Source organism: Myxocyprinus asiaticus, chromosome 45 (genome assembly GCF_019703515.2).
Source record: "Myxocyprinus asiaticus isolate MX2 ecotype Aquarium Trade chromosome 45, UBuf_Myxa_2, whole genome shotgun sequence".
NCBI classification, from domain to species: domain Eukaryota; kingdom Metazoa; phylum Chordata; class Actinopteri; order Cypriniformes; family Catostomidae; genus Myxocyprinus; species Myxocyprinus asiaticus.
Window position 1 is genome coordinate 14,618,219 of NC_059388.1, and position 12,085 is coordinate 14,630,303.

At 35.9% G+C, this 12,085-nt stretch overlaps 1 protein-coding gene across 2 annotated transcripts; it reads left to right on the forward strand.

The window, feature by feature from the left end:
• The first annotated feature begins 907 nt into the window (after positions 1-907).
• LOC127434843 (malonyl-CoA-acyl carrier protein transacylase, mitochondrial-like) lies at positions 908-4,897 on the forward strand. Of its 2 annotated transcripts, XR_007896099.1 has the most exons (4): positions 908-1,897; positions 4,086-4,141; positions 4,230-4,302; positions 4,401-4,897. XR_007896099.1 is itself a non-coding variant. In XM_051687862.1 (3 exons), the coding sequence occupies exons 1-3, from the start codon at positions 1,882-1,884 to the stop codon at positions 4,809-4,811; spliced, it is 483 nt and encodes a 160-aa protein (XP_051543822.1). In that variant the 5' UTR covers positions 908-1,881; the 3' UTR covers positions 4,812-4,897. The 2 variants fall into 2 exon arrangements, 1 of the variants encoding a protein (XP_051543822.1); XM_051687862.1 differs by lacking the exon at positions 4,230-4,302.
• The last annotated feature ends 7,188 nt before the right edge of the window (positions 4,898-12,085 follow it).

Sequence of the window (12,085 nt, forward strand, 5' to 3'; positions counted from 1 at the left end):
CAAGGCACTGACTTCACATGAGGTAATTTACTTTAAAGAGTGTCAGATAGGGGGCAGGTTTAGAAATTTAGAACAAGCTTATATTTATGAAGGGAGGTGTTCTGGTTCACTAATAAAATTCAATATTCAATATTAGTTGTGATTAATTTATTAAATTATAACAAATCATTTATTACATATTAAATTATGTTTTAAATAGTAATTATATAATATTGTGTGTACAATGATTATATTATTGCAAATTATATAATAATATATTGTGTTTAAAGGGATAGTTCACCCAAAAATGAAAATGTATTTACTCACCCTCATGTCATCCCAGATGTGCATGACTTTCTTTCTGCAGAACACAAAGTTTTTAGAAGAATATTTCAGCTCTGTAGGTACATACAGTTCAAGTGAATGGTGACCAGAACATTGATAGATAAAGGAGAAAAAGTCAGCATTAACATAATCCATTAAACTCCAGTAGTTCAATCAATGACGAGATCCAGTTGGTTTTGGGTGAGAGCCCAAAACCAAATGTACATCTTGACAGCAGTCTCCTTGGCTACCATGATTTAAAGCTCGATTACACTTCCTATAGCGCCATCTAGTGCTCTGTGCATTCATCAAGCTCTAGGAAGTGTAATCAAACTTGAAATCATGATTGTGCCTAGAGACTACAATGGCAAGATGTACAGTGAAAAAGGAGTTATATTTTTGGTCTATTCTCACCCAAAACCAACTGGATCGCTTCAGAATACATTGATTATACCACTGAAGTCGTATGGATTACTTTTATGGTGACTTTATCTCCTATTTGGAGCTTCAAAAGCCTGATCACCATTCACTTACACTGTATGGACCTACAGAGCATAGATATTCTTCTAAAATCTTCGTTCGTGTTCAGAAGAATAAAGAAAGTCATACACATCTGAGATGGCAGAAGGGTGAGTAAATGATGAGAGAAATTTCATTTTTGGGTAAACTGGTGTAAACGTAGACTGTAACCTGTACTACACTAGATGGCGATGGGCGCCTTTGTCTTGCAAAACTCCACTTTATATACGAGAAGACAAATTTACACATGACGTGAGAAACATTCGGGTGATGATGTATTGGCATAGACTTAAAATGATGATATCGTAGGGAGACTTTTTGTGAAGTTCGCATGACATGATTGAAAACGAGCATGTTTTGTATTTGACCTCAGCAGTAAGAGCATATTCTGGGTCGTTGTTTACATAATTCCATGACTTGGGTCGAATTCTAATATCATTTTATTCATTTCAAGTCAAACTAATTTTAACATGAATCTCAGCGTGACTATTCTAACAAGCGTTCGTCTGTATCGGAATAAGGCGACTCTCTTTCACTGCAGAAGACTGTCAAGCACTGTTCCCATTTCATCTGATCAACCCCAGTCCAGCACATGTCAGGAACACAAGAGAACCCTTAAAGATCTGCCCTTCTCTTCCCCGGGCAGGGCAGTCAGTTCGTCGGCATGGGAAGAGGACTTTTGAAATATGGGAATGTCAAAGAGATGTTTTGTGTAGCACAGAAGGTTCTGGGTTATGATCTGCTGTCTCTGTGCTTAAATGGACACGAGAAAGATCTAATGAAGACTGTTCATTGCCAGCTAGCTGTGTTTGTCTGCTCACTGGTTGCTGTGGAAAGACTGAACCACGAAAATCCTGCTGTAAGTGATCCATAAGATCAGTCCAAAGCTTATCTATTAGTAATATCATTGGATAGTGACAGTGACATAAATGTATCAGGATATAAATGCACTCATGTGGTCAATACTAACTGAAAATCCATTGACCCCTCTGGCTATTGAGAGCTGTGTGGCTGCTGCAGGTTTCAGTGTTGGGGAATTTGCTGGTCTTCTCTGGTGCAATGGACTTTGCTGAAGGTAGAACTGATTATTTGTATTTATTTTATTTTTATAAAATTTTTTTACATGGATGAATGTCTTGAAAATATATCCAAGTCTATATATATATATATATATATATATATATAGTAGGGATGCACAGATATAAACATTTTTAGCCGAAATGATGCTGAATTTAATAAAAAAAATCTATAGGCCGATACTGTTATATTGCAACTTACATTATTTTGTCATCAGATCACTATTTATCTTTTAGAAATGTTTACAAAATTTACAGAGAGGTACAACAGCTTTTTTACTGTTCTAACTATAAATAATTTCCAATATATATAATTTCCTAAATACATCGGAACTGTCACAACTGTCACATCTTTTTATGGCATTTTTTCGTGCATTAAGTACGAGACAGAATAAAAATGACATTTTACATGTTTTTAGGAGTGCCAACCCTTCTACGTGTTGTGGCTATTTTTATATCTGGATTGTGCTTTTGAAGTCACAGAGTTTTTACAAAGTGTGTTACTAATTAATTACAAATAAACCATCTATTTTTCATATCACCGTTTTCATGCTTATCGCTGATATGCCAATGCTTCTAATTTTGTCAATAATAGGCTTATAAATATTGGCAGCCAATACATCGGTGCATCACTAATATATATATATTAATGTATGCAGATTTAAATGAAATTATATTACAGTATTTTTTTTATGAGAATCATCATTGAGGATAAAGGGAATTACAAAATAACTAAAACTTTTGGGGAAAATGTGCTTAATTGTAAATATATATATATATACACTGGCAGCCAAAAGTTTGGAATAATGTACAGATTTTCCTCTTATGGAAAGAAATTGGTACTTGTATTCACCAAAGTGGCATTCAACTGATCACAATGTATAGTCAGGACATTAATAATGTGATAAATTACTATTTCAATTTGAAACAAATGTTCAGAACTTCTTAAACTACTTCAAAGAGTTCTCATCAAAAAATCCTCCACGTGCAGCAATGACAGCTTTGCAGATCCTTGGCATTCTAGCTGTCAGTTTGTCCAGATACTCAGGTGACATTTCACCCCACACTTCCTGCAACACTTGCCATAGATGTGTCTGTCTTGTCGGGCACTTCTCACGCACCTTACAGTCTAGCTGATCCCACAAAAGCTCAATGGGGTTAAAATCCATAACACTCTTTTCCAATTATCTGTTGTCAAATGTCTGTTTCTTTGTCCACTCTAACATTTTCTTTTTGTTTTCCTGTTTCAAAAGTGGCTTTTTCTTTGCAATCCTTCCCATAAGGCCTGCACCCCTGAATCTTCTCTTTACTGTTGTACATGAAACTGGTGTTGAGTGTCAAATGAAACTTTGATGAAAGTACCAATTTCCTTCCGAAACAGCAAAATCTGTACATTATTCCAAACTTTTGGCTGCCAGTGTATAAATATATATATAGATAGATAGATAGATAGATAGATAGATAGATAGAAATATTACACACACCACACACAGGCTACTTAATTAGTTGCACCTACACATTTACTTACTCATGAGATTATCTAATCAGCCAGTCGTGTGGCAGCAGTGTAATGTATAAAATCATGCAGATACAAGAAGCTTCAGTTAATGTTCACATCAACCATCAGAATGGGGGAAAGTGTGATCTCAGTAATTTCAACCATGGCATAATTGTTGGTGCCAGACAGACTGGTTTGAGTATTTCTGTACCTGATGATCTCCTGGGATTTTCACGCACAACAGTCTCTAGAGTTTACTCAGAAATTATGAATACTTCACAATTTAAATAATATATAATTATTTATTTGCATAACAGTAGTTGCATTTATATTTTTTACATTACAATAATGTATTTTGTTTTAAATTTTGCATTAAATATTATTCTTAATAATTATTTATTTATTATTTTTTTATTGACGTCATTTTCACATTACGAACAGTAAAAAGAAAAATAGGTCTAACATATACACTTGACAAAAAATGTAAAAAAAAAAAAAATCTAATTACTACGTATGAGTATATGTCATAGTGACCTTTTCTTTAAGCAAAATATCATTTCTTATGTCTTTCTTTTGTATTTGGGTTGAGATGCAACCTGGACATGTCCTTGACAGTTTTTGTGATATTTCACCCCCATTTAGTTTGTCATAATGGCCCCTATCTCTCTACTGTGTATCTCTGTTCTCAGCTCTGTTTACTGTAAAAGTGAGGGCAGAGGCAATGCAGAAGGCCTCCGACCAAGTGGTGAGTGGCATGCTGTCTGTGATTAGCTGACCCCAAGCAAACTACAAATATGTCTGCCTCCAAGCTAGAGAGCATTGTCTGTTTTTAGGTATCCAAGAGCCTGTGTGCACCATTGCAAATACCTCTTTCCATATGGTAGAGTAATAGCTGGCCACAAAGAAGTAAGAGTGACTAATCAGTTAGTTGATGTAATTCATGATTTAGCTGTGATTTGGCATTTTTGAGTGAAATAACCCTTTAAAACCTTTTTTTTTACCAGGCTTTGGATTTCCTTCAAAAGAACTCCAGAGAGTTGAACTTCATCAGAACTCGACTGCTGCCAGTTAGTGGGGCCTTTCACACCCCACTGATGAAGCTGGCGGAGGAACCCCTGAGAGACGTCCTCAGGCAGATAGACGTACGGCGCCCTGAGATCGCTGTACACTCCAATGTGGATGGAAAGCGTTACATGCATGACAAGCACATTCGTAAACAGCTGGCCAAACAGCTGGTGTCTCCAGTGAAATGGGAGCAGACGCTGCATGAGATTTATGAAAGAGCCCAGGGACAGGAGTTTCCCCACACCTATGAGGTTGGGCCCGGGAAACAGTTGGGCTCAACGCTACTGAAGTGCAACATGAAGGCCTTTAAGAACAATACACATGTAGATGTTGTACTGCCAGAAGACTAATCAATGTTATATTGTAGAAGAAATTCTGTTTTCTACTTTCAAATATAAAAATAACATAAAACCACACACTTTGTTTCCTTTTTAAATCTTTATTGCTCAAAATGATGTGTTTGGAAAGTCCAGCTCCCTTTTAGTAGCGCAGAAATGCTTTTAGAGAAAGAGGTAACAATTAATTTGGCCTAATTATCCAGCAATAGACCCCCAACAACCCCCCCCCCCAACAAAACAACCTTTAACTTGTAAAAACCTGCATATATATATGAATATACATATATGTGAACCAGCACTTAATTCAAATCAGTTATAAAAGCAAATGCAAAATAAGCAGTTGGTTGGTCATATTTGAGTGCTCTGAAGCCAAAGACCAGCTTTTGACCCCATCAATGTGACATTCAGCCATCAGATTCATTCCAAGTTGCAAGGAAGATAGACACGGTGACCAATAGAAGAGCAGAGGCCAGTATATATGTGGACCTGCCTGACAATTCAGAAAAGTTGGATGCCTGAAAAAAGAAAAATCCAAGTTAAATCACAGTTTAATTCAGAATCATGCAGGTAGCATATCTAAACACCCTGATGTTTTATTCAAAGACCAGATGTCCCTATAGTATATCTATAAGAGCTGTGTCCTGAACATGCCCTTGCTTAAATATACTGGTCTACAGTAACTAAATAAACCATTTGAGTATCTTTACACAACAGACTCATACATTTGTAGCAGAGCTGTCAATTTAACTAATTATTTAGTGCAGTTAATTATACTAATTACCATACAATGCAAGTGAATGGGTACCAAAACTTTGAAGGTTCAAAAGCACATAAAGGCAGCATAAAAGTAATCCATATGATTCCTGTGGTTAAATCCATGTCTTCAGAACCGATAAGATAGGTGTGGGTGAGAAATAGACCAATATTTAAGTCCTTTTTTACCATCAATCTACACTTTCACATTCTTCTTCTTTTGTTTTTGGTGATTCACATTCTTTCTGCATATTGCCACCTACTGTGCAGGAAGTTGAATTTATAGTACAAAAGGACTTAAATATTGATCTGTTTCTCACCCACACTTATATTGCTTCTGAAAATTTAGATTTAACTACTGGAGTTGTATAGATAAATTTTATGCTGCATTTACGTGTTTTTTGGAGCTTCAAAATTTTGGTCACCATTCACTTTCATTGTGAGGACCTACAGAGCTGAAATATTCTTCTAAAAAGCTTAATTTGTGTTCAATAGACGAAAGTCATACATATCTATGATGGCATGAGGATGAGTAAATTATGAGAGAATCTAAATTTTTGGGTGAACTATCCCTTTAAGTCTACCTCGAACAGATTGACAAACTCGATTGTAAACTGGATTGCTGTGGACTGTAGGCCTCTGCTTATCTTCAATTAAATGGAAATGCAACAAATAATATATTTACTTTTAAAGCCACGTATTGTATTGTCTAACCAATGCTTTACTCATCTGCCACAATAATGTAATGTATTAGGTACACTTTCGGCCAAAATTTTGGAATAATGTACAGATTTTGCTGTTTCGGAAGGAAATTGGTACTTTAATTCACCAAAGTGGCATTCAGCTGATCACAAAGTATAGTCAGGACATTACTGATGTAAAAAACAGCACCATCACTATTTGAAAAAAGTCATTTTTGATCAAATCTAGACAGGCCCCATTTCCAGCAGCCATCACTCCAACACCTTATCCTTGAGTAGTCATGTTAAATTGCTCATTTGGTACTAGAAAATCACTTGCCATCATATCAAACACAGTTTAAAGCTGTTTACTTAGTTAAATGAAGCTTAACATTGTCTTTGTGTTTGTTTTTGAGTTGCCACAGTATGCAATAGACTGGCATGTCTGAAGGTCAATATTAGCTCAAAAATGGCAAAAAAATAAACAGCTTTCTCTAGAAATTCGTCAGTCAATCATTTTTTTTTTTTTTTTTTTGAGGAATGAAGGCTATGCAATGCTGAAAACTGAAGATTTCACACAAAGGTGTACACTACAGTCTTCAAAGACAAAGGACAACTGGCTCTAACAAGGACAGAAAGAGATGTGGAAGGCCAGATGTACAACTAAACAAGAGGATAAGTACATCAGAGTCTCTAGTTTGAGAAATAGATGCCTCACATGTCCTCAGCTGACAGCTTCATTGAATTCTACCCACTCAACACCAGTTTCATGTACAACAGTAAAGAGTAGACTCAGGGGTGCAGGCCTTATGGGAAGAATTGCAAAGAAAAAGCCACTTTTGAAACAGAAAACTAAAAGAAAAGGTTAGAGTGGGCAAAGAAACAGACATTGGACAACAGATAATTGGAAAAGAGTGTTATGGATCTTAACCCCATTGAGCTTTTGTGGGATCAGCTAGACTGTAAGGTGCGTGAGAAGTGCCCGACAAGACAGCCACATCTATGACAAGTGCTACAGGAAGTGTGGGGTGAAATGTCACCTGAGTATCTGGACAAACTGACAGCTAGAATGCCAAGGATCTGCAAAGCTGTTATTGCTACAAATGGAGGATTTTTTGATGAGAACTCTTTGAAGTAGTTTAAGAAGTTCGGAAAACAAAAATTCAAATTGTAATAGTAATTTTTCACGTTATGAATGTCCTGACTATACATTGTGATCCGTTGAATGCCACTTTGGTGAATAAAAGTACCAATTTCTTTCCATACAAGCAAAATCTGTACATTATTCTGAACTTTTGGCCACCAGTGCGTATCTGAATTATATTTATTAAATATATCTAATTTAATTAGATTATAAATATCATCAAATATATCGCATTATCTTTATTTGGTGTGTTTCTCAGAAAATATTGATTAATGTGATTAATTGCAAGTAATTTTATAAATGAATCAGTACATCATGTAATTAAATTGATTTCCCACATTTTAATTGATTAAAAGCCCTAATTTTGACCTATTCTAGTGATTGAAATACTGTGCTTACCCAGGCTGCCCACTTCCTAGCCTCCTGACAGCCAGTTTGAATTTGTGGAACCAGCCAGGAAGTCCTCAACATTGGCATAATTTTAGACCCCCAAAGGTTGCCGAGGATTCTGTTTAAAAAAATTCTATAATTGTTCATCTTGAATTAACAAACCATGCCCATTACTGTCAGGTTTTGCCCCCTGTTTCGATGGCTCATGCTTTGAAATCATTTTTTTCATGGGGGAGTGCTGACTTCGATTCCTCATGAAGAGATACAACTCACCCAGAGAATGCTCTCCTGGTTCGGACATAAGGATATATCCCCACATTCAAAGGATACCATTGGACGGGCAATTGTTGACGCCATTTGTTGTCCAGTTCATCCCCTATCTGAGCCAGCTGTTGTCCAATATGCTGATGAACTCTGTTATTCAGACAAGAAAAGGTAGTGACAGATTTGTGTGAACCAGGACTCAAATGGACAAGCCAAATGCATTTAAAATGCTCCTATAGGCATAATATACATTTTGAATTGTGATGCTACAACATAACAGTTCTGAGTAAAAACATTTGTCATGAGTACCTCATATTGACGGCATATAGAGTATTGTGGTCTACCTCACCAGGTCCAGCCTGGAGGGATGTGGCGTTTTTGTGCTGTCGTGTTTCTTCCACCATTGTGTTCTGAAAGGTGTAATCATGTTTACAAAACTCATTCGACTGTATCTGGCATCAGACAATCCACCCATTTAACCATCAGTTTGCCTAAATCCCATTTTCAAGAGTGTTCTATTTCCTTTTTCTGCTGTGGTTCTTTATTTTGTTTGTGAGGGGGAAGAGATCTTTGTTATTTTGCCCTGCCCTTTGTGGTCACACATGACTGGATCCTGTAGCTATTGCTTATAACGAACTAGTATCACCCTGTAAACACACGGGCCGGTCATGTGACCTTAGAACACTGGGTGTGTCTCTGTTTATTGCTGCCATAGTGTTGGAAGATGACATCATAGCCCATACAATGGAGTTTTGCAAAACACCTGAAGCCATAAACAGAACGTCCTGTAATTCAAGGGACGCTTTGATCTCTGGGTTTATAAAAGATGAAAGGCCACAGACATACACAGTGATGTTTAAAATCTTACTCAGTCCTCGTCTTGATTATATCAGCCTTACTTTCACTGTTTGAGGTTATGAAAGGGGATGTAATATAAATGCAGGTTGCTAATGTGTAGTATAAATAATACATTTATATGGATCCAGTGAAAGCAAAGCTTAATCTATTTTCATTCTCTGCATGTGACTCTCGAAAACATTGGGTTTAATGCAAATGCTCATTCAAATCAGCCAAACTGCTTAAAGCTGAACTAAACTGAAATATTTTTCTGTAGAATTACATTTTTTTGTACCTACACTTTAAACAGAGTGTGAATTATGTTTTCAAGTTTAATAATGCAGACTATTATGTAAAGAAAACTGTGACGCAGAGCTGTTTTGGAGACCTTCGTCATCATTCTGATATCAGGGAAAGATAAAAACAATGAAAATGCCTTAAAGTTTTGAAGCTTTGTTTTTGACATTTCAAATGAACGTTCTGATCAAAACATTTTTAATTTAAAAGAAAAAAGTAGAAGTACAAAAAAGTACAAAAAAGTACAAAGTATTAGTATTTATTCTCAGGTATATAACTAAATATTTGTAAGGTATTTAAAAAATAAAATTTTCACCAAATGTTTAGTTACAAGTTTCACTAGACACTCATTTACTGTCAGCAGTCAACATGTTCCCATTTGACTCGTCTGATAACAAAGGACAGGTGCATAATGGAAAACAAAACCAAAATCTTACCTTGTGTGTAGTTTAAAATGGACGCCGCCCTGTAACATTGAAATGTGTCATTTAAATGTAAGGGAAATTTGTCATTAGAATTATTTGTGAAAAAATTCTATTTCAATGACTTACAGCAGCGTCCTTTAATCTTTGTCTATTCCTGGGATGTGACTCAGTACAATGATTACCTGCAGCCACAAGCCACGCCTGCAGCTTTACATTCAGGAAGCAGCTCCAGTTGTCAGTTTTGTCAGAAACCAATAGGTGACACTAAAAGGTTCAATGTCACTGCATTCATCCATTCATTGGTAAATTGCATGATCTTATCCATGAATTCATTGTTCTGGGCCAAAACACAGACATTGAGCTTCTGGACCTTTCTCAGATTTCAAAAAAACAATTCCTTCCACATATCTCTGATAAATGAAGAAATATTTGGAATATTGTGTTGATGTGTGTCTGTGGGGCTCAGATAGAAGTTGCAATGTTCAGTTTCATACTCGTATTTGTAATCAGCAGGCCAATCAACTTGTTTAATGGTTTTTAGCTGCCTCTTTTCCCCCTTTGTTTCACTTTTTATTTGCATTTAATCACAACCAGTTTTCTGTCTTTGCACCTCAAATGTACACTATGTTCAATCCTGCAAGTCACTGGGAATGCTGCTAATAGACTATGGTCTTTCCTGGAGTATACATAATGAAAAAAAAAAAAAACAGCCTACACTGGTTAGCTCGTCTTAGCTGGTTTAAGCTAGTCACCTAGACTAGCCAAGCTGGTGGTCAGCTGGTTTAGCTGGAAGACCGCTAAAAAATTCCCCAAACCTCTCTTAGGCTGGTTTTAGCTTTTTTTTTTTTTTTTTTCAGCAGCGATGTGTCTTGTTAGGGCTGCATAATTAATCAAATAAATAATCGAGATTACAATAACAAGCTGCCACAACTTAACTGATCGTAAAAAGTGTCAATTAAAGCAGTCCGTGGTCTGCGTCACATTTTTTAATTTGATTTTTTACATGTTTTTGCAGCGGATGAGCATTGTAACCAATCACAGATAAGTCTGTTGCTCGCTTTCTGTGGATAATTGATTAAAAATGTGAAGAACAGCATTGTTTTTATGCTTCTAAGAGGGCCAATGTGAAGTTGACCGTTTAGGCGACTAGTCTTGATTTACTGATATTTAAACCAGCAATAAAATAATAAAGGAGCAGATTGCTCAAGTACGTCTCCAAGATGTCAGATCTTTTCATCTGGAAAGCATCACATTTTAATTAACATCTGCTAGACATCTAAAAAAAAATCAGATTTATAAACATTCTCAATCAGAAATGTCTCAAAGACATCTGCTGAATGATGTCTGAGGGGAAACGTCTTATAGACGTATTGCAGATGAGCAAACAACCTAAAATATGTTTTCCATATGTAAACACACACATCCATTAGATGTCTGGGTGATGTACGTGTGTTATCAGGGGTACATTACCTAGCCCAGATAGCACACCTGGGCTATCAGGTCAGATCATCTCAGAGATGATCTTTTCATCTGAAAAGCATCACAATCTAATTAACAACGTCTCAAATCCTGAAAGCACACCTACATCACCCAGACGTCTATTTTATGTTTGTGTTTACATCTGGAAGACACATTTTTTAGGTTGTTTGCTCATCTGCAATACATCTATCTATAAGAGGTTCAGCAGATGTCTTTGAGATGTTTACGGTTTAGAATGTTTGTAAATCTGAATTTTTTAAGATGTCTAGCAGATGTTAATTAGGCTGTTTTTTTCCAGATGAACCAATCTAAAACAGACATCTCGGAGATGCTATCTGGGAAAGACATCTGCCGAATGTCTTATTGACATCCAAGACATACTTATTGACTTATGTCTTGTATATGTCTTCCAGGTGTAAAAACAAACCTCCAATGGACGTCTGGGTGATGTCCATGTGCTATCAGCGAGACATCTATTTGATGTTTGTTTACATCTGGAAGACGTATTTTTTTTTTTAGGTCGTTTCCTCTCGGACGCCAATAAGACATTCAACAGATGTCTTTGAGACGTTTATGATTTAGAATGTTTTTTTTAAATCTTATGTTTTTAAGATGTTTAGCGGATGTAAATTGCTTTCTAGATTGAACACTTTTAAACAGATATGCTATCTGGGCTTTGGATGTGTGAAGTTGCTATAAATAGTTTGATACTACACAAAAGTATTTTAATGTAAATTCTATTAATTGAAATGTATCACTATTCTAATATTACAAGAGAAATAATCGTCAATTGTGATTTTTGTAATAATCGTGCAGCTCTATTGTTTGTTCAAATGTGTTTTGTTCGATTTGCAGTAGAATTTTATTTGCGTGGTCTATTAAAAATATTATATATTCTACCATTAGAATCTATATTAGACAGAATATAAAAGGCGAGTTTATATAAAGGGGTTAGATTTATTTATGTTGCCTTTTATGAGCTTGAAGCGTGACTTTTGTTTTGAAGGGCAGGAAACA

What these genes read in the sequence shown, in the direction of transcription:
- LOC127434843 (XM_051687862.1), top strand. An exon ending in AGAAGGCCTCCGACCAAGTG is followed by an intron (nt 4,142 to 4,400) that starts GTGAGTGGCATG and finishes TTTTTTTACCAG; the next exon opens with GCTTTGGATTTCCTTCAAAA.